General features: G+C 44.0%; 1 protein-coding gene across 5 annotated transcripts in view; it reads left to right on the plus strand.

Moving 5' to 3' along the window:
- Window positions 1-782: 782 nt before the first annotated feature.
- The window catches only part of DDHD1 (DDHD domain containing 1), a 67,969-nt gene continuing 47,643 nt past the window's right edge, over window positions 783-21,108 (plus strand). For 4 of the 5 annotated variants that reach the window (XM_074908927.1, XM_074908928.1, XM_074908930.1 and 1 more), the window contains exons 1-2: window positions 783-1,540; window positions 14,888-15,061. In XM_074908927.1, coding sequence (XP_074765028.1) covers window positions 829-1,540; window positions 14,888-15,061 — 886 coding nt within the window. In that variant the 5' untranslated portion in view covers window positions 783-828. Of the gene's footprint in view, window positions 1,541-14,887; window positions 15,067-21,108 lie in introns of all 5 variants that reach the window. The other variant, XM_074908931.1, reaches the window with a different exon arrangement.

The raw sequence follows: 21,108 nt of genomic DNA on the forward strand, positions 1-21,108 counted from the left end.
GTAGACTGCGTTTGAGTGCAGATGAGGCTGTGGGCTGTGTTTGAGGGTGTCTCACTGTATGGATGGGACTACAGGCTGTGTGTGAGGATGTCTCACAGACAGACATGGTGCGGGCTGTGTGTGAGGACGTCTCACAGCCAGAGCTGGGGCTGTAGGCTGTCTGAGGGTGTCTCACACACACGGGCAGGGCCACAGGTTGTGTCTGAGGGTATCTCACACACAGACAAGGCTACAGGTTGTGTCTGTCTCACGCACAGACATGGTGCGGGCTATGTGTGAGGACGTCTCACAGCCAGAGCTGGGGCTGTGGGCTGCCTGAGGGTGTCTCACACACGGGCAGGGCCACAGGTTGTGTCTGAGGGTGTCTCACACACGGGCAGGGCCACAGGTTGTGTCTGGGGGTGTCTCACACACAGACAAGGCTACAGGTTGTGTGTCTCACGCACAGACACGGTGCGGGCTGTGTGTGAGGACGTCTCACAGCCGGAGCTGGGGCTGTGGGCTGCCTGAGGGTGTCTCGCACACGGGCAGTGCCACAGGCTGTGCCTGGCGGTGTCTCGCCCAGCGGTGCTGCGGCCCGTGTCCGCGGGTCCCTCCGCCCCGACGCGGCTCCAGGCCGCGGCCCCCCCCCCCCCCGCCTCCGCCGCTCGCGCCCGCCCGCAGCCTCGTGCCGCCGCCCGGCCCCGCCCCCGGCGCGTCGCTGCGCGCGTGACGATGCGGCGCCGCCCCCGCCCGGACGGAGCCGGCGGCGGCTGCGGCAGCCGCGGGCCGGGCAGCGCGGGGGCGGGCGGGGCGAGGCGGCACCGCCGGGCCGGGCCGGGCCGCGGGATGGATTACCCCGAGCCCGGCTCGCCGCAGGGCGCCTGGGACTTGCCCGGCGAAGCCAGCGGCTACGGCGGTGGCGGCTGCTACGAGCGGCCGACCCGCGGCGAGGAGGAAGCGGCGGCGGCGGAGGCGAGCCGCGGCGTGCAGCATCCCCTCGCCCGCCCGCCCCGCCGCCCCCAGCAGCGCTCCGCGCCGCGGCTCCGCGCCGCGCTCTCCACCTCCTCCTCGTCCTCCTCTGAGGGGGAGCCGGAGGCGGCGGCCGCCCTGCCGCGGGAGCCCAGCCTGAGCGACGAGGCCGGCGGCGGCGGCGATTTCGACTCGGCCGAATCGGGCGCCTCGCCGCGCTACTCCACGGGCACGGGCGGCGAGGGCAGCGAGGGCGCGGGGCTGGCGAGCAGCGAGAGCGGCGGCAGCGGCTTCTCCCTGGCGGCGGCCGCGCTGCCCGAGAGGAGGCGGCCGGGCGGCGGCCGGCCCCGCTATGAGGTGGTGCGGGAGCTGGGCGCCGAGGAGGTGCGCTGGTTTTACCGGGAGGACCGGAAAACCTGGAAGCCCTTCATCGGTTACGACTCGCTACGGATCGAGTTGGCCTACCGCGCCCTCGGACCCGGTGAGCCCCGGGAGGGCGAGGCGGCGGCGGTGGAGCCGGTGTGTGTGCGGAGCGGGCTCTACGAGGTGGATGTGGTCAACGCCGAGAGCTACCCCGTCTACTGGAACCGTGAGTGCGGGGACCGGAGGGGAAAGGGGGGGACACTTCCCCTCCCGTGGGGACCGGGGGGTCCCGCTGGCCTCGCCCTGAGACCGTGGGGGGCACCCGGGGAGCGGCTGGGCTGCCCCTCGCCTCCCGCTCTCCCCGGTAAGAGACGGTGGGATGCCCCGAGTAGCCATTGCAGCGCACCCCCGTAGGGAACGGGGAGGCGGAGCACTCTCCGGCACGCCAAGGGGACAGGGCACCCCGCTTGCTGGCCTCGGGGGTGAGGGCTACAGGAGAACCCCTCTCCCTGGAGAACGTCACCCAGCTCTCGCACAGACCTGAGCGAGGAGGGACTGGGAATTTCTCCTCCAAGTCTCAGGGACACGGTGGGGATGGATGGACGGGGGACGCGGCGCTGGGCATCCCAACCCTCCCAGGCAAACTCAGAGGGGAAGCAGGGTGAGCATCCCTCAGCCCTCGAGAGAGGGGGCACCCCCAAAAGGATGGGAGGCTCTGGGCACCCCTCGCCCCCATGCAGGGTCATGGGGGAGGGGTGTACCGGGCACCTCTTGAGCCCCTTCCAGCTGCAAAGGGAACTGGGAGTCTTGCCTCGCCCCGCTGTGCACATGCACATGAAGGAGACGGGGATCCGAGCACAGAGACACGGGAAAGGGAGCTCTTGTTTCTTGACATGTGTGGAAGAAATTGGGAGGGAAGGTGACTGAGAACCTTCTTGCTTATGCTTCCTTTTCGCGAAACAAAGGGTGAGTGAGTGAGGGTGGGTATGTGCCTTCAGCACTCCCTTCCCTCAAGATGCTCACCCTTCCTTCAGAAGGAGCAGGGTAGAAACAGCAGTTGTTGGTCCGCTGCCTCCGGGCTTCAGGCATGGTTCTGATCCCTCTTTAATAAGGAATGATGGAAGAAAGGGCTGATGCCTGGCTTCCCGTCTGCAGCCCTAGTCCTTTTCCCTGGGAAAATGATGGTATTGTGCTTCGTTACCACTTGTCTGCTGGGAGGGGGCATGAAATGGGACTTTGCCTGCTTTCCTTTGGCGAGGATGCAACAGGCTCCTCGGATACACACACAGTCCTTCTTATTCTTCCAAGAGAGGGGAATTTGCCTCACCCCCTCAACTTCATTGCTTACTTTGCATCCCCAAGGACTTGCTTTCCAACTGCATTCCTTCAAGAACAAGGGAAATGTTACGGAGTAGAGTGAGAGGTGTGGAGTAGCTGAGCAATAGACGCTGTCCTGGCATGGACTTTGGAGAGGGGCAGGCAGTTTTCTCTTGTCTCTGCATATTTTTGAGACTCAGGTGGGAGTTACAGAGAAACAGCAGAACTCTTTCAGCTATAAAACTGAGAGCTTTTGCTTCTTTCCCCTCTTCTTTATCAGCATCTTTACAGGAGGGAAATCCATAAATGACAATACCAGGTGGTACGATTCACTCGTAGTGTGACAATTTTGCCTTTCAAATCATTGCCCCAGCAGACAGACACTGAGCTTGAGGAGTGAGCAGAGATCTCGGTTCATGCATATTTTGAGTTAGAGGAGCCTGGGCACAGCTCCTTGAGCAGAAAGTGGAGGTGGCTGTTGCTGTCACCACCCTGAAGCCCCTGCATCTGCCACAGAGTTACTGGAAAGAGAAGATGCAGCTCATCCAAGGGATTAGGAAACTGCTGCCATCCCCCTTGTAACTGTGCCACAGGCAGAGACAGGGACAAATGAGCAGAGCTGTCAGGTGAGGCAGTTAATGGGAGCAAGAGGCTGTACTCGTCAGCAGCTTAAAGGTTTAATTTCTTGACCCTGTGCCTTGTCCATTTTGGAAGCTGATGCAGGCTCATTAAGCCTGAGGAGCAGATGTTTCAAATGACAGCATACACTCTGCAGAGACGGTTTCTGATGCTTGAAGGAGATTCCCAGAGGTTAACACCAGAAGCTGTGCTAGGCAGGGGAGAAATAAACTCACGGTCCTGAGAAGGCTAACAGCAGGGATGTGTTTTAGTCCTCAGAAAGCTGATTAAGGAGAGCGCTCAAGTCTTTTCTTATTAGCAAGTCCACTCCTTCATAAGACTGAGATAAACTTCTGGTGTTTCAAGGCTCCTCTGTCAGTGTCTTCTGGTCTCACTCCTCCTTCACTTGCACATTTCCTTGCCTCAGTTCCCTGTGTACCTGTGCCTTTGCCTTCCTCCCATTCTTTCGTCCCAGCTGCTGCATCCAGACGCAAGAAAACAGCCAGATCAGATCCCAAGGATTCAGTCTCATCTGTGCTTTTGAAGGCCTCGGTGTAGCTGTTATTCCCAAATTATTCCTGTTTGATAGTGTGCATATAATTTTGGACCCAAAGTCTAGCTACTATGTTAAATTTGCCGTAGTGTGGGAGGGAGCTGGTGGTGGCAAACAAGATCTCACACGAGCAAAGCTCATGAGTAAGGAAGGAGAATCTTGCTCTCTGATCCCACAAGCATGAAGTTTAATGAGTACAACTGACTTAAATATTCTGAGGTACAGGTTAAAGAGTACAGAAACTGCTATCCAGTTTTGCTGATTCACAGTTTCAGTTCAGAGCAAAGGTCAAAAGCTTTTATCTTTGTTGTTCTAGCCCGTTTTGTTCTGTTTCATGTATGTGCTGTATTTCGGGGAAGTCTGCTATCTCACAGCTACAACACTGAACATGCTGACAGTTCTTCAGCTATTGTGACATTTTAATGACAGGGGAATGTTAATTATAGCTTGGTGTGTGCTGGAATATCTTTTCATTCCACGTCTTCAGACGTCTTAAGCTCATCACAGGATTCGTTTGTAACATCAGAAGTATCAGACTGAGTTACCATTTGAGCAGATTAATTACTGAGAATTTTATCCTTACCTTGTGACCTCTGGGACTTATTTAATTAGTACTGTAGAACTAGCAAAGACAGCACAAGTGGATGAATATTATTACTGTAGGCTTCCAGAGAAGTAAGTTGGAGTTGGGATGCTGCTTCTATTCTGTGGACATAACAACGAGAAATATCTTAGACGTGGATCTTCTGTTTGAATCTTCTTAGGTTATACAGCCCTTTTCTGCCCTCCCAGTTGGAGGGCTGTTTTACAACCATTTTTCTATAGATATTCCTCAGCCTAGTTTTCAAAGTCCTGGATGAGTCTGTAAAATCTGCAGCCTGGGGACTACTGGGTGACTCTCCTGTTCCTTGGCTTGTGAGTTTGTCCAGTGTGACTGTTGCCCTATCTAGTATTTGCTTTTCTCTTGCTTTTTGATGGTTCTATTGTCAAGTTGCCTGTATTTAGTTCTTGCAGTGTTTTCTTATAACACTTTTCCACATAGTTGTCTTCGTCCCAGCATGTTCTCCAGTTTCAATTCTGACTGTGTTTTTGGGACACTCATCACCTTGGGTGATGTCTTGCAACAGTAGTTTTTAAAATGGAAGTAGGGCTTTTGTAAAATTCGGTGGCATGTGGAGACAGAAGCAACAACAAAAATGTGTATTTCTACAGCCATTTGGGGAGTCCGTGGAGCGTTGTCTTTTAGGGAAGCATAAAATATTCTACTCCTGCCCACAGATGTGGTAAGGACTTTTTTGATTTGTTTTCTTTTTAACATGTATGTTTTTGTACCTCGTAGTAGTCTATTAAGTAAAAAACCTCTTGTATTTAAAATAAAAAAATAAATTGTTCCCTAGGACTGTCTTTGAGTGAAGATGTAAGAATAGCTTCTGCTGTACTAATATAACAGATACTTTTGTGACCTTAGCCTGGGAATACCTGTGAGTACAGAGTGAATCAAGGAGTCTTAATTTCAAAAATTGCATGCTCAGGCTGGAATTGGGCAGCTTTTAAAATCTTTTAAGATCTTTTTCAGCCACCTTTAAGCTTGGACTGAAAGAAGTATCCAAGACCCTAGATTTTCTTTTGTAAGCCCTCTGAGGTGCTTTGTAAACTGGAAGAAGAGGCAGCCATGAGCACGGTGAAAAGCCTTTGCAAGTTGAGCTTTTGTGAAATGAGACCTGAATGCCAGGGCAGAGTATCTGCCCTCAAGATTATTGAGAAGTCTTGGAGTATGGTAGTTGATGCTTGGCACCAGATGGTTACATAAGGCTATTTTTTTAGTGGATTTTTTTTTTCATCATGTGTTTATTTTGGTGTAGCAGGTAGACGTTAGCAGTAAGATACAAAGCCTTTTGTACCTCAGCCACTGGTGGTTCTTTGGGCTGCACCATCAAGAGGAAAAATCAACATTTCAGAGCAGGAAGGTGCTTCTCTGCAGACTGCTTTGTGTGGGAGCGTTGGGTGCTTGTGCCTTCCCTAGAGCTGGCAGCATAAATTTGTATGTTGATACTGGCAACTTTAAACCTGAGGCCTCACTAGACCTCTTGCCTGGCTGCTTTTATCAGTGACGGATATTTCTTCTGAGACTGCATCTTTAGTTTATGGGTTTTGTTTTGCATTCTGAAACAAAAATAGTATGAAAATAGATTCATGAGGCAAGATGAAAATGAAGGGTTTGGAATCAAGAGTTTATCAGTATGTTTGTGGCTTGCATCTGTTTCAGTCTGTTCTCGGCAGCAGAACACGTTTTCAGTTGCTTTACAGCATTCTTAGAACATTGCTTTTGGTGTGTTGGACAGTCTTTGAACTTGGTTGATAGAATTTCCTTTATGAAAAAGACCTTTTGACCAAAGGCTGAATTCCTGAATACTGTTTTCTTGCTTTTCTATCTGAGCATGTTATTCATTTATAAATAAAATACTGATAGTTTACATGGCAAGGTAAAGTGTTAACTTTCGCTACTCAAAATATTTCCTGGGTTTTACTTTTTTCCTTCTGTTCTTACCATACCACCACCCTTCCAAAAGTGTTTTATAGCTTAGTTTTGGCCAGCTCCTTGCTGACCAGAAAGCCTAATACACATAGATAAACAATTTTTAGATTTGCAGTGCTCTGTACATTAAATCACAAATTACACTTGTATGTATGTTCTGTTTATGTTCTCCAGTTACCTTTCCTTCTTTAAGTAGAGAGAACCTGTGACATTTAGGATGTTTTCACTAGAACAGTTAGATGTCCGCACTTCGCTTGGATGTGTCTTTGAGGGCAAGTTTCTTCTGTGTCCTCAGCTCTTTTGTGATTTACAAGCATTATTTAAGTAAAATGAATCTGTTGTCTTACTCCTGTAAATGATACCAGGATCACAGACTTGCTCTCCAGCAGATAGTGTCAGCTACAGCAGAGTAGCTAAGGATGGGCTTGGCTTAGCAAGTTGTGCTTGCCCTTCTGTGTGGGAAGAAGGCAGACATAGAAGAAGAAAGATCTATTTCTGCTGGATGTGGTCAACAAGGAAGAAGGCAGACATGCAGAGAGCACTTGAGTTCCAAGTTGTGGGTGATGGGGTGTTAATCTGCTGTAACTGAGAAAGCAGAAAATGTTTGGGGGGTGAGAAGGAGCAGGAGTTCTGTTCTGACGGAATTCAGGCTTGAATACTGATTCAACTGTGGCGATTATCAAAGAAATAGGATGGGGTTTAATTTGGAGTTGAGAGGGCTAGATTAAAGATAGATGGCAGGTGAATTTCTGCATATGTGTGTGTGAGGGGGAGATGATGTGTAGGGAAAAAATGATACTGAAGTCAAAGAGAGACCTTGGGCAGAGCTCCTCTTTGCCCACAGAAGAGCAAGAGAGGAATCTGGAAGAGCTAACACTGTGTAAGATAGTAAGCAGAAGGACTAGGTGAAAGAAAAATTTGCAGAAGAGCAAGAAATTCAGTGAACAATTCTGTCAGTGTTATCTGTAAGGTTGAAAAAAGTGAAGCAGTGGTTTTGAGTGTTGGCTAAAGAACACCAGTGTGGTATGATCTGTTTGAGTGGGCTGCAAGTAGCTGAAGCCACGCTAGAGCATGCCTGGTATGGAACTGGAGAGGAGAAGCTCCAGAGATTAAGTGTTGTAAAGAGCATGGTTGGAGAGCGCTGGAATGGAGGGAGTACGAGGTGCAAGTGGGCAGTGATATTTAAGATGAAACAAACTAAAATCGTGCTGGTTTTCAGGGGGAAAAACTCCATAGGGTTTAAAAAATTGAAGGAAAAAGGGAAATGTGGGGATGAAAGTGGAAAATCTGGAGTTGGGGTGGAGTAGACAGAAAAAGGAAGTGGGATTAGGAGGAGAGTGCAGAAAAAAATCCCTGAAGAGGAGAAAGGAGGAATTGAGAGCAAAGGTTGGTGTACCCTTGAATATCTTCGTCTTGTTCATTAGTCTGAGGTATGCACAGGAAAAATCTGGCTTTCTTTTTTTAAAAAAGGTACTCCTGTATAGGAGCCTCCTTGCTCAAGCTGTATGTACATGATCATTGCTGCTCGGCGTTGGGGAGAGCTCGCTAACAAAGACCGATTGACGCGAGCACACACACTGAGCCCAGGGTGTGATTGTGCAAAAATCCCGTGACTTTCAATGGGATTTGAGCACATGCTTACCTTTTAGGAGCTACTCACATGGTTGTCATGTGGCACAGTCATTCTTTTGTGGGTCAGTTTAGCTTTTCGCCTAATGAGGTTTCAAAAAACACAAGTTTTTCTGGGTGAGAAAAGAGTTGATAAGGGTCTAGCTCCTACAGCTTACTGACTGGCAGCAAACGCTGGTGGTGGAAGTGCTTCACTTCAGAGTACTAGTGTTGAAATTTGGTAAACTATTTTAATTGATAAGAATTCAATAAAAATAAAGCTCTAAAAACTGTAGCCCTGTTTCATGTTTCAACAGTCCAAGGTTTTTTGGTGAGTGTTTCCAGCTTATCACTAACACAGGTGGTAAGGGGAGCTTTAGGCTTCTTCCCTGGACCATTGGGTTCAGGTCTATATAAAGCAAAATTGTAGAGATGTTAAACTATCTTAAACCATAAAAATCCTTGAAAAACATGATACGCGCTATATTTTGGGGTGATACATAACAATTGAGAGAAGAGATGACTTTGAGGGTGTTCCTTCTGTGTTTTGACATTTGAACCAGCCCCAAAGTCATTACTGTTTTGGATGCCTCAGTTCATAGCATAAACCGATTAAAAATGGTTCAGGGAAAAACAGTTACAAGCCATTGCTTGAGTATTTCAGGCAGTCTTGGTAAAACAGAGGTGATTTTGCATTTGCAGTGGAGCAAAGTGCATGTTCCTCCCTTGCTGCATCTAACACCGAAGCAAACGCGGAGGCTCGTGTGTGTAGCTGCTCTGCAGATCAGAGTCTGGAAGGAAAATCCCATCTATGCCAATCAGATTGCTCTTCATGTGCTTAGCCTCTGTGAAACTCAAAAGTTACTTGCACCTGTCATTTTGAAATTGCTTCAATAAAGCAATTTAGAATTATTTGTTGGACCAGCAAAATAATATCCTTTACTGCTCAGTGAATCAAATCTTTTTTCGTCTCAGACACTGAACAAAAAATAGGAGTCTGGCTTTGTAAAGTCACGTAGCTCTGTTAAGTTTTTGAAGGCCGGGATTTCAGCTTTGAACTCCTATTCAGGTTACGTTGTTCGTTTTGAAAGAGCAGAACAGATTGCATGTGTTTGGTTAAACAAAGGGAGGTAGCCTGGCCTGTGATTAAATGAGTAGTTCAATTTATTTCAAAGTCAGTAACCTGCTCTATTCTGAAATAGTATGTTAGAGAGTAGCTGGAAAGCTGTAGAAGGTTAAGCTATTAAAAAAAGTCAAAAAGTCTGTTATGTTACCTAGCAAACATGAAATGATGACATTTTGGGCTATTTTAACATCTGTTTAATCATCTGGCACGCATGATCATGTCACAGTAAAATGTAGGAATCTTCAATCTCACCATCAGTTTCTGTAACCATCCATTCTCATAACAAACTTCCTCTGCTCATGTGGATTTTTTCTTCCTTTTTTTCCCTCTTTATGAGACTCTACAAACCCAGCCATGAGGGAAACTAAGTAAGAGGAAGAGATCTTGTCCCGCAAACTGCACTCTGTGCATTTGCATTGGCAAAAACAGAATCTGCAAATCATGATTGCTCTGGGGGCAGCAGTGGCCGTGGCTGCTGGGTGGCTAGGAGGCACGCTGATGCCAAGGTCAAGTAATACCTGTCCTTATACTTAAGCGTTTTGCTCTCGTGAAAAGTCTTACGGGCTGTGCAGGAGTTAATATAGCCCAAATCTAATTTTAGGCCTGATACAGTAGGAATGGATAGCAAATTTTTAAAAGTTGCCAATAGTACTGTTGATGTTATTCTGGAATAAATTTATTTCAGTGGCTGTTGCCAACATTCAGGTTTTTGTGTGTATTACAATTGCTGGGAGTGCTGTGCTCCAAGACACATGACATGCAGCACTTTCAGCAGGCCTTTGTGGAGAGAGGAGGGGAAAAAAAAAAAAAAAAAAGAAAAGAAAAAGACCATTTTGTCTGGTTGATTTTTTTTTTCTCTTGGTAAATGTGTGGGCACTTAATTATTTAAATACTTTTCAGCCTGAGATGTCACATATGGTAGCCTCAGTTACCTTGAGCTCGTGCAGATGTTATCCTCACGCACTGCAAATTGTTTGCAACTGTAGTAATAAAGCAGCAAAATTTAAGGAATGGAAGTTACTACTCTGAAAAGCAGGGATCTGAAATTACTATATTGAAAAGCATCTCGAGCTGACTGCATTTTATGAGCTTGTGTTTCTTGCCCAACCTACTGGTTTGGGGTTTGGAAAGCTGGGAAATTAGGATTGTCAATTTTCGGCAAAACACAAGCTTTAATTTAATTTTTTGAGCCTTTGATTATTATAGTAACCTTTTAGATCTCATTCGTGGGTAAATTATTACAGCTGTCTTGAGACTGATGACTGAGTGGTGCCAGAAGTGCCTTAACTTTGCCATCAAGCCATCGGAACAGGATGTCGGCTTGGAAGCAATGAAACAGAAGTTTCCTAATCTTGCTCTCTTATAATTTTATTCTGTCTGTCTTCTAGGTTGCATGCTAGCTGGTGTTGGTATTTCCAAACCAGACCTCCTTTTTTATGTGTTTAAGCTCTCTTTGTTAACCTTTAGTTACTAGCTTTGTAACATCTTATTTTTGCAACAGATTCCTGGTTCTGGATCAAGTAAGGTGAACAAAAGGTTATGTGAACCACAGTTTGAGCTGTGCAATATAAATTTAGGTATACGCCGTTCTGACCAATGTGGTGGCATCAAACAGATGGTAGCATTGAGGTACTAGTACAAGAAGAAAAACGAAGACAAATTCTTCATTTCAAATTCTGTGCGGTTATTACTTTTCATGCTGCGTTTTGAAGGATTACGTAGCTTTTTCATGCAATTTATATTGGATGTGATCACACAGTTTAAAGATCTTCACAAAAAAGGAGTTGCTGGGGCATACATAGATAAATTACTGCGCGTGCGTACTATAGGTTGCAAATAGTTTTTATTTTAAAATAATTTTTATTCTTTGGAAGATTTAAGCAATTGTCATAATGCAAATAGTTCATGTTATTGTCCCTTCACGTCATTAATTACAGCACTTGTATTCTTTTATTCTTTGGATTTTCAGGGAAAAAAGCACTTTCTGTGTAAAATTAAATCTTTTGGTTTAGTCTAGATCACTTAATCAGTTTTCCTCTAAAAGTGGTAAAATATGTATGACTAATTAAAATAAAGTGCCTTTCATAAGCTCGTAATCCCTGCCATTCAGGTTTATTTAGAAATTCTTGTATAAATAAACAATGCAAGTGTATAACCGGCCAAATATATGGGTGTCTTTCAGTTTGAAGCACTGCCAACTGCAGATTATATGGCTTAAGACTTAAAACAGCAAAGAAATCATGGCAAATCCTTTCCTAGGAATCAAGATCGTAGGAACAATGATAAATAACGCTTCATATTATAAATTTGGAATGCTGTATTGGCAAAACCAAAAGTTAAACTACAACATGATATAAATATCTGTGTGTTTAATTCTTCCATAAAACAAAACTAATGGAATGTAGTTTAAGATTTCTAAAATAATCTGAATATCCAAGACCCAAGGTGGGTAGGAGTGAGTGAAACTGGTGCTAAAATGGCATTTTTTTGTTCATCACCTTTTAGTGGTGATATACTGTAATAACTTGCATCAAGTTCTCTGGATGAATCACAGAGAAATCTTTAAATGACAGCACCTGTGCGAGGTTAAACAGAGGAATTGTGTTTATGAAAATGTGCCTTTACTTGTTCCCCCGGTCAACAGATTATACTGAAAAATCTCCTCTCGGGTTGTGGTCACCTCATTTTGCCACCCAGTCCAGAGTATTCAGTGTAATTACCATTAATATACCTCTTTCTGTGTATGTGAAATGCCGCTTGCTTTTGGAGCTGGTGACTTTTAGCATCAGTAGGTTATCATCATGACTGGAGTTAGACTTTGACCTGGACTGAAATCCAGCATTACACAATTCTAATATTATAGCCGTCATTTTTCAGTTTTGAAAACGCAGATGTTAATGGGAAGTTGTTCTCCACTTACCAAACCTCCTCTCTCGTGAGAAGAAGATGAAATGATTCTTTGTGGGCTGTTTTCACAATTTTGATTGTTTCAGTTCTGAAAGACAGTGTTCAGTTTTCTTAAAACCAAACCGTGCTTCCGATGGAAGGAACTGTCGTTCACTTGCTTCCTCTACCAGGTGGTTTTCTCTTGAGGTTTCCCAGTAGCACAGTGATCAGACCTGACATCCAGCTAACGATGTGAAATAAAACAAGCTTGTGGTTCAGGGTGCTGGCCTGCACGCATAGCGTGCAACAGCTGAAAGGAGGGCATTGGAGGAAAAAAAAAAAGCAGCAACTCCTGGGCCCCCATAAATTCCCACTGAGCTTTGGGAAACAGAATTGCCTCAGTCAAGTCTTAAAGCCCGAGTCTGAAAATTAAGCTCCATAATAGTCTGTCTTTGGATCTGAAAGTGATTTATGTTTCCATATAAATGCCCTTTCCAGAGCCAGATATATCAGTTTATTCTCAAACTAAACTGTCCTGTAAAGATTTTACAATAAAAATTTTCTTATTTCAAACATGCTAATTTTTTTCCTGGCTGAGCCTTTCTGGAAAAGGCATTGCCTGTCTTCTGTTTTGGAGTTGCTGTTGAGTGCTACAGTCTGCTTTTGTTAAAAAACACTATGAGAAGGTTTCTTTCAGGCAGAAGGAGCCTGGAAATGTTTATTTTAATGGTTTATGTTTAGAATTTTAGAAATCTGTAGGTGGAAATTCCCATGAGAAACTTAAAGCCCTTCAAAACTGAAAAAGAAGTGTGTTGTATTAATTCAGTTTGGAGTACAAAATAGTATTCATATGATTATTTTTTAAAAAAAATATTCAATGAATGGAGCCTCGTCGAAATGCTTAGTCAAGAATTAAGGAATTGCTTACAGATTTTCCCAGTAAGGATTAACATCTGGCGTAGTTGTGTCATTGCTCCAGCAACAATGGGATCCTTTATTTATGCTCACATTTATGTGCTTTTCTTTTTTTCCTACAGACAGTGCTTTGTTTGTAAGGGCAGCCTAACTGGATCTGTGTGTATTAGCTCTTCTGAAAAATGCAGATATCAACAGGTGTGAGATGGAGAGAAATAAAGCAAAAGTTAAGACAGGTGCATGATGAGAGGCTACTGTGTGTGGTGACAACTGACACTGCTGTGGTTAACTTTAATTTCAAGAAAACTACTTCTTTCATTAACATTTCACATCATCATTGATGGGACGTAGACACCAAAGTCAGTTTGAATTTTCACAGGCAATTTTTTATGTCATTTGTAGTAACTTAACTTCTGCAGTTACGATGAAAAACACTTCTGGTGTATACTAGTGTCCATGGGCACAACGAGCAATAGTGGCATATCTGTAATGGAGGGCAGTGCAGAGACTTCTGACCCGCCATCGCGCTCGGTGGGACGTGCTCCGCGGGGCAGATGGGGGGGCTCTCGTGACCTGAGCTAACAGAGCAGTGTGGCCAGGCTAACTTCTGCCCTTGGCTGGGTCACCTCACCCAGGTGCATTTGTACTGGTCTGGTGATAGATCAGATAGATCCCTTCCTTTGCTCAGTAACTCTGAAATCTCCATGCTCTCTGTTGTTTGGTTGGTTTTTACTTAATTTTTGTTTCCAGTTTCTTTCCATCTATTGTTTCTTTTCCAAGCTGTCCTCACCAGCTTTTTTCCCACCTTTCAGGTAGGAACAGATCTTTGAGTAGTCAAACCTATTTTTTTCCCCCATCTCTTTTTTTTGAGCCTCTTCTTTCATGCTTGAGTTCTTAGCTGCTTTGGAGAGCTCAGCTTGTGTGGTTAGTGTGCACACACCCATGAGACGTTTGCATTTGGCCGAGTCTCTCTACACATACATATACAGCAACACGCATTAGTGTGCACTGGAGGTCTGAGGTCTCGACAGACCTGTATCTCTGCTGGTCCCGTGAGCCTGGAGGTTGGGCTCTTACAGGCTTGTGGAGCACGGGCACACACAGTATTTCTCCTTCTTGATGTTCCAGATGTAGGGGGAGAAATTCTGAGCTGTGCTACAATGGATATTATTGTCTTGTCTTGCTTGCAGGGCTGGGTATAAGGGAGAATTCTTGCTCCCTACAGCCCCAGTAAGTTAGGACATCAAGTGCAGTTCGATGAAGAGGAAGCACCCGGATACATTTTTCATAGACTTCTCTTTTGTCACATGGATAGCAAATGCTGAGCAACCAGCTTCCTCGTCTGGAGTGCTGAAACTGAAACTAGAATGACAGCGACTGAAAACAACCCTCGGTGAAAGACTGATTGTAATTAAAAAAAAACCCCACTTTCATCTTTAAACATCCTCTGTGCTAACTGTTGTGTAGTTTGGGTTACTGTAAGTCCCAAAGGAAACAAGGCTCCGTGCAGTCAGGGTAAGCATAAATGGTTTTGTATCTCCTCCTCATTCTGCACCTTCTTGATAACTTTGAAACCAATGCTTATTATCAGTCAAATTTTAGAGAGGAGAATGAGTCTCACAAAGTTCCTAATTTTTTTAAAATTCAAAGCAACTGGGTAGAGAGGAATATATCTCATTACAGCTGGACTGTTGTTTGAACTTCACCCTTAATAAATTTTCTAGACTCTGCATCTTTCTGTCCATCTCTCACATCCTCTCACACACTCTGAAAATTTGTCCTCATTAGCTCAGTTGTTTGCAGATTAACACTACTTTTGCTACTAATTTCAGCCCCATGAGAAGAGGTGGGGGGGTTTCTCAAGGAATTTGTCGTTACCTTGTTAGGGGTTCCAGCAGCAGAAGCGTAACTTTTTCATCAAAACACCAAACAGAATTCCCTTTCCCTCTTATCTGCTGTCAGTTTGTGCTTTAGTTGCATTAAAAAAAAAAATCATCTCTTGTTTGACTTTTAGAAACGGAAAAGATCCCTGTAATGCGTGGACAGTGGTTTATTGATGGTACATGGCAACCTCTGGAAGAGGAGGAAAGTAACTTAATAGAACAGGAGCATCTCAACCGCTTCAGAGGCCAGCAACTGCAAGAGAGCTTTGATATGGAAGTATCAAAACCTGTTGATGGAAAGGAAGGTAAGGTTGTTTAGATCACTGTTTTTATGGTACATTCTCTGAACAGTTGGGGTCTGCTTTTCTTACGTAAGAATATGATCTGTAATGGTTTTCCATCCTACATAGGGGGAGCATTGTTATAGACATCAGTTTGCTCTCCCATTTTTCAGTGCATCTTGATGTAAGATTTCCTGCTGAAACACATTTAATAAACACTGTAAAAATTATATTCATGGATAAGGTTCTTGTTCCCATTTTGCTTTATGTTTCATATCTTTTAATTGTGTTTGGAATCTTATGTTAAACTGAAATCTTCTGATGGGACAAAAAGATTCAGTGTCCAAATACAAACTGGCTATTAGCTCTCTGGCCAGCATTCCTAATTCTGCCCTAAAGGAGAGTATCAGTTTTACAGATCACATTTCATTTTCCATTCTTGTTAAGTCTGTGAATTTGTTAGAGTAGTTTTCAGCTATAGTAAATCTTGGGTGTTCATTTTATTACAGAAGACCTTGTATTTTAATGACCAGGCTGAGGACATTGAGTGTCTTCCTTGGGCTCTTGGTCAAATACATTTAACAGTTCTAAGAATAGCCTTCTGAAATTACTGATCTATTATTTAATGTATACAATTGTTGTGGTTTAACCCCAGCTGGCAACTAAGTATCACACACTAAGCACCTGCTTTCTCACTCCTGCTGCCCCCACCCCCAGTGGGATGGGAGAGAAAATTGGAAAAAAAACCAAAACAAACTCATGGGTTGAGATATAGATGGTTTAATAGGACAGAAAAGGAAGAAAATAATAATAATGGTGGTAATAATAATAATAAAAGAATTAGAATATACAAAACAAGTGATGCACAACACAATTTTTCACCACTTGCTGACTGATGCCCAGGCAGTTCCTGAGCAGTGGCCCCCAGCCAGTTTTTCCCCCCAGTTTATGTACTGAGCATGACATCGTATGGTCTGGGATATCTCTTTAGACAGTTTGGGTCAGCTGTCCTGGCTGTGTCCCCTTCCAACTTCTTGTGTCCCCCAGCCTCCTTGTTGGCAGAGCATGAGAAGTTGAAAAGTTCTTGACTTAGTATAAACTCTACTTAGAAACAACTAAAGCCATCAGTGTGTTATCAACATTATTCCCATACTAAATTCAAAACACAACACTATGCCAGCTGCTAGGAAGAAAATTAGCTCTGTCCCAAACAAAAGCAGGACAACAGTTGAATTCATTGCTCAGGGTAAGTATAGCACAGAGAAAGTTCAGTATTTTTGGCCTTCACTCTTCATTTCAGTTTGTCGGTTGTCGTTTGGTAAACAATCTACAAACCAAGAGCTGAAAGTACAGAGGCCTCGCAATATATTTTAGTAGGGTTTTGGTTGTGTTATTCTTTATAAAGCAACTTTATTTTTAAGCTCTTTCAACCACAACTTTGTACAAAGCCCTTACAGAGTGCAGGAATAGCTGTGTTTTGGCCATGAGCATGGAGGAGTTCTTATTGTATGAACTACATGACAACACAAGTAAAAGCTTGTTGATAAACTGAAAGCAAGGCAGTATTCAGGCTACTTCTGTAATTACTGTAAGGAAAGCCAGATTATTATTTGTTGACTTAGATTTTTCAACAGTACAGAGAGTGGTTTAAGTTTCTAACTCCTCACAAAGCTAGCAGGGACTCAGTGAATATTTTTTTCTATCTGTATCACTTTAAAAGAGCTTTTCCTCTAGCCAAGCCTGCAGTACAGTCTTCTGCTTTAACAGCTCTGTCAGGTAGGTGCATAAAATGGTGCAATCCATGAGCCACAGCACTGTTCCAGTACATCTGCCCTTTCAAAAGGCACTTTTACCTGTATTTCTGAGTGTTTGTACTGATTTATTGTTCCAGTGTACTGTTACAACACTCAGCTTAGTACAGTTGTACTCCCCCTGGGAGTGCAGTGCCGTTCGTGGTAGGGTAGTATGTTTTTACATGGAGAGCATGTCTGTGTGGCTGCTGGGTGCTTCCAGCCTTTGGTAGCTTAACTCCTGATGGAAGGAAGGAAGGATGGCTTCAGTTGTACTTGGATTCTCCTCATTGAGTAAGAAAGGGACGACTTTATCTTTTTTTTTGTTTGTTTCCCCAGAAATCTGGTTTGTGGAGGAGAAATTTTCAGATTTGAGGTAGGAGAAATTGGAGAGAGGTGAGAAAGGTATAATCCCTGATATTTATGACAACGTGAAAGATCAGAAAAAGAAACTTCAAATTCAGACACCAGTGCCTTTTCTAAAACCAAATTTAAAACCCAAAGCAAAACAAACAAAAAAACCCCTCCAAGCTATGTATGCAGGCACTTCAAAATGGAATGCATGTCAAGTCACCAAAAACTTCCAATAGATTTTTTTTTTTTCTAGTAATAGGAGAGTTGCAGGAAAATTATAGCTAACAGTAAGTGTGAAAAGTGGTTTTGTCATTATAATGTGCCTCTCAATGCATCTCTGATCAGCTGGCATCCACGACTGCCATCTGCACGTGGCACTGGGAGAAGCTTTATAACTTGCATTATTGCTGATGAAGTAAACATAATTAGTTGGAGAAGAGCTGAATTCAGTTTATATGTTTCTTAAATGCTATAATTAGTTGTAATTGCATCCTGTATGAAACACTTTGATCCCATCAAGGTTTATAGGTAGCTGTTATTTAAAACTAGTGAAAGTTAGAGTAGATCTGTAAATATCATTGAGTGATAAAGTGACTATTCACAATGCTGTGATAAAGTGTTGTAAATGATGAAAAACTAGCCATCTCCTCTAATTCCTCAGTAAAATTAAGATGATCTGCTGTAACAGTCTCTTAGTAATTAAACATAATTACTGTCTTATATGAACATGTCAGTTTGCATCATGAATAATGAAAGACTAGCTTGTCAACAAGCATCTTGTTCATACGCAGTAGGCAAACCTCTTGGCTCTTGATTTGACCCCAGCCGTGCTCTGAATGGTGGCAGTAGGCTGAAGAGTTAGGAGCACTTTGCTGCTCCTGTTCTGGATAATTTTCTCTTCTTCAGCCTGCTAACTCGGAGCAACATATGATATCCTGGAACTGAGTACCCAAGACTCAGTTGAGAATTTGTTTGCAATTTAATCAATCATCTTTATTTTATTGTCCTCTGAAATATTTTTGTGAAGAAAACCAAATTGTGAGCAAGTTTACTAAGCGTTCAGCACCATCAGCTTTTGAGCAGCCTGCCCAGTGCGTTGCTGGCGATGGAATCACCCCATTTCAGCACAGAGCGAGTGGTGCTGCTGCCCCTCAGCACACAGAGTCATCCCTACAGGCCAGTTTGTCTCTGCAGAAGCTGGCAGTGAGCTCTGTGCACATTGCCTGTGAAGGGTAACTGCTCAGCATGCAGTGCCCCTCTTCCTTCCTCAATATTTTTAGTTTTGGGACACATGTTAGAAGGGTACCCTGAAGACTAAAAATACAATTTCCCACTCCATTGATTTGATTTAATATTAATTAATATTAATTCAGCTCCTGGACTGCAGCATGTTAACAGGAAATAACTGGGCTTTAACTGGGGCTTTTGTTTGTGATAGGATGTTGATGAATAATTGCCCCATTATTAAACTCTTAACCCAAGCAAACCTTCCTCCAAAAGTGCAAAATGTTTCAGAATAGGAGTCTCCAACCTGTGGCCTCTAAGTAACATAATGCCCATGCACAGGAAGCTGTAAATGCTGAAGGTAGCAGAAAGCATATGACAGTCTTTAGGTGAAAGGTATCTCAAGTTCTGTTTTCCATGGGGTGACCTGGAGACCACTGCTTCCATGGGAGATCCCTCTGCTGAGCAAACTGTAGTGGCATCTTGATGTTCATCCTTACAAAGTATTTAATTTCATACCTTGCAAAATGAGCTGCATTTATGGTGCCTGATGTCACTGACTCCTCTTGGTGTCTGATCCCCTTCAGTGGGCTGTTGGTCTCAGCAGTGGCATGACTCTCTTGGGTAAATTATTTGCTAGGGCAGAACGCAGAAATGAGGCGCTTTATTTCTTAGGACTGTCCAAGCAGGTTCATGTGGCCTTTAGATTTGCCATATCCAGTTGACCTGATTTGCCTCCAAGAAGGTTATGCTTTGTAGGAGTTCCCAGACATGGTTCACAGGTACCAGAGCTCTATCTGCTCCTTGTAGAAGTTGGTCAGGTTTCTGAGGTTTCTGGAGGGATACTTGGCTCTGAATGTGTTGGCATCTGTAACACCTGTAAAAGGCCAGCTGTCCTGACTGGAGATCTCTGAAGTGTAGCATCCATAGGAGGTGTTGGCATGTGGCAGCCGACTCCCCGGACCACTGCAGGTCATGTCTGCATGTCGGGGAGGGACGCTGCAGGCATGAGTCTCTCCATCCACTCTGCAGGGAGCTCTGCCCCCCAAGGTGCTAAAGCCAGGCTGGGGGAATGCTGCTGAAGTCCTGGTGCAAGCTAATGCTGCAGGGGCATCACCCATCTCCTCCACAGCTTGACCGCACTCTTGTTTCACATCTCATCACTCCAGAGGCTGCTTTCATCCCAGCCAAATTCCACGTACCTTTTTCAGTTTAAATAGTTCCTTTTATTGTTGATAGATACAGGAAAGGACATTGCTATTCTGTCTTTTAAGACAGAGTGATTGGTATGGCTACAGGAAGAAATCACACTTCAGATGAGGAATTAAGGGTTTGGCTGCGTTTTTGTGAAACCAAATGTCTGCAGCCTGCGTTTGAATTAATGCAAATCACCACTTTGCACAAATGCAAATCTGCATATTGGCAGATTCAAGAAGGCATCTTTTGGCTTGTTACTGCATAAAGTAATTTTATATTAATTTTTCTGAGCAAAATGAATCATCACATTGTCATTTTATAGTTGTATTGAGGAGTAGAGCTTGGTGTTTGCTACTCAAGTCTGTGCTAAAACCAGTCGACTCTGATGACACCTTAAACCCCTCGATGAGGTGCTGCACTGCTCTAACAGTATATGTGGGCTTCCAGATCTGATTTGTTGTTCTGCCACTCTGTTGATAGGTAGACAACATTGGGGCTTTTTTGGGCCCTCAAATTCATTTGTCCAGTACTTGTTTTTTTTCATCCAGGTAACACTAGGCTTTTTTGTATATTGGCTTTGCTTGTCCTTTTTAAGAACAATTAATTCTTCAAACTTAACATACAGAAATTAATATCAACACAAGATGTAAGGTGATGTTTTGATCTAAATTCTTAGGTTCAAAATTTTAAATATTTGATACAAATTTCAACCCTTAAAATGTGGAAATATCTGGGGTGTTTATTTGGCCACACTGAGAATGGGTTAGATCTCTGTACCTGTGCAGAAATACTGACCGTTCTTGTATTGCATATACCCAGTGATTGCACTTAAATGTATTACTACTGTAAAATAATTCTATAAATATTTCTGAGGAAAAACTAGATTATATAACATGTTCTGTGAAGCAATATTTTGACTGAAACCATTTTGAAGGGAATACCAAAAAGATATCGTAATACCTTTTTAGCAGTTAGTAAGCTTAAAACTTACAGAATAACATAAAATTTAGAAGCTGCTTATGCATACTTAGTGACTTCAGGACCTATCTAATGTGTCAGAGGAGCAGTGTTCTCAAGAGATTTCAATAATATCAAGGCCGTTGTGAAAACTGGACTATGAACTCTGATTGTAGCAGGTTCTTAAGGGTTCCCAGACTAGACATTTTGCTAACGGTATTTAACCACAGTAAAGGCAGTGATGTTCAGACCAAGAGCTTCTTGAGGAAGGGTCAAAGTTGCTACTTCAGTGTTGCATTTTCTCTTTTGCTCTGTGGTAAGAGCCCACATATCCCTTGCTGTGATTTCCTGGAGCGCAGAGGAGATGTAGGCAGGTGCAGGGAGGCAGTCAAGGATGGATGAGCAGCTTTTGTAGCACAGTCCAACTTTGGAGCTGGAGGTTCAGTCAGCAGGACCCACAGCTGTCTGGTTTGTGGTAAAACCATCACTTCTTGCCTTCTGTACAGCGGTGACGGTGTTACCCAGCAGGGCAGGAGCAGCGAGTGCTCA

Source organism: Athene noctua, chromosome 6 (genome assembly GCF_965140245.1).
Source record: "Athene noctua chromosome 6, bAthNoc1.hap1.1, whole genome shotgun sequence".
Lineage (NCBI taxonomy): Eukaryota > Metazoa > Chordata > Aves > Strigiformes > Strigidae > Athene > Athene noctua.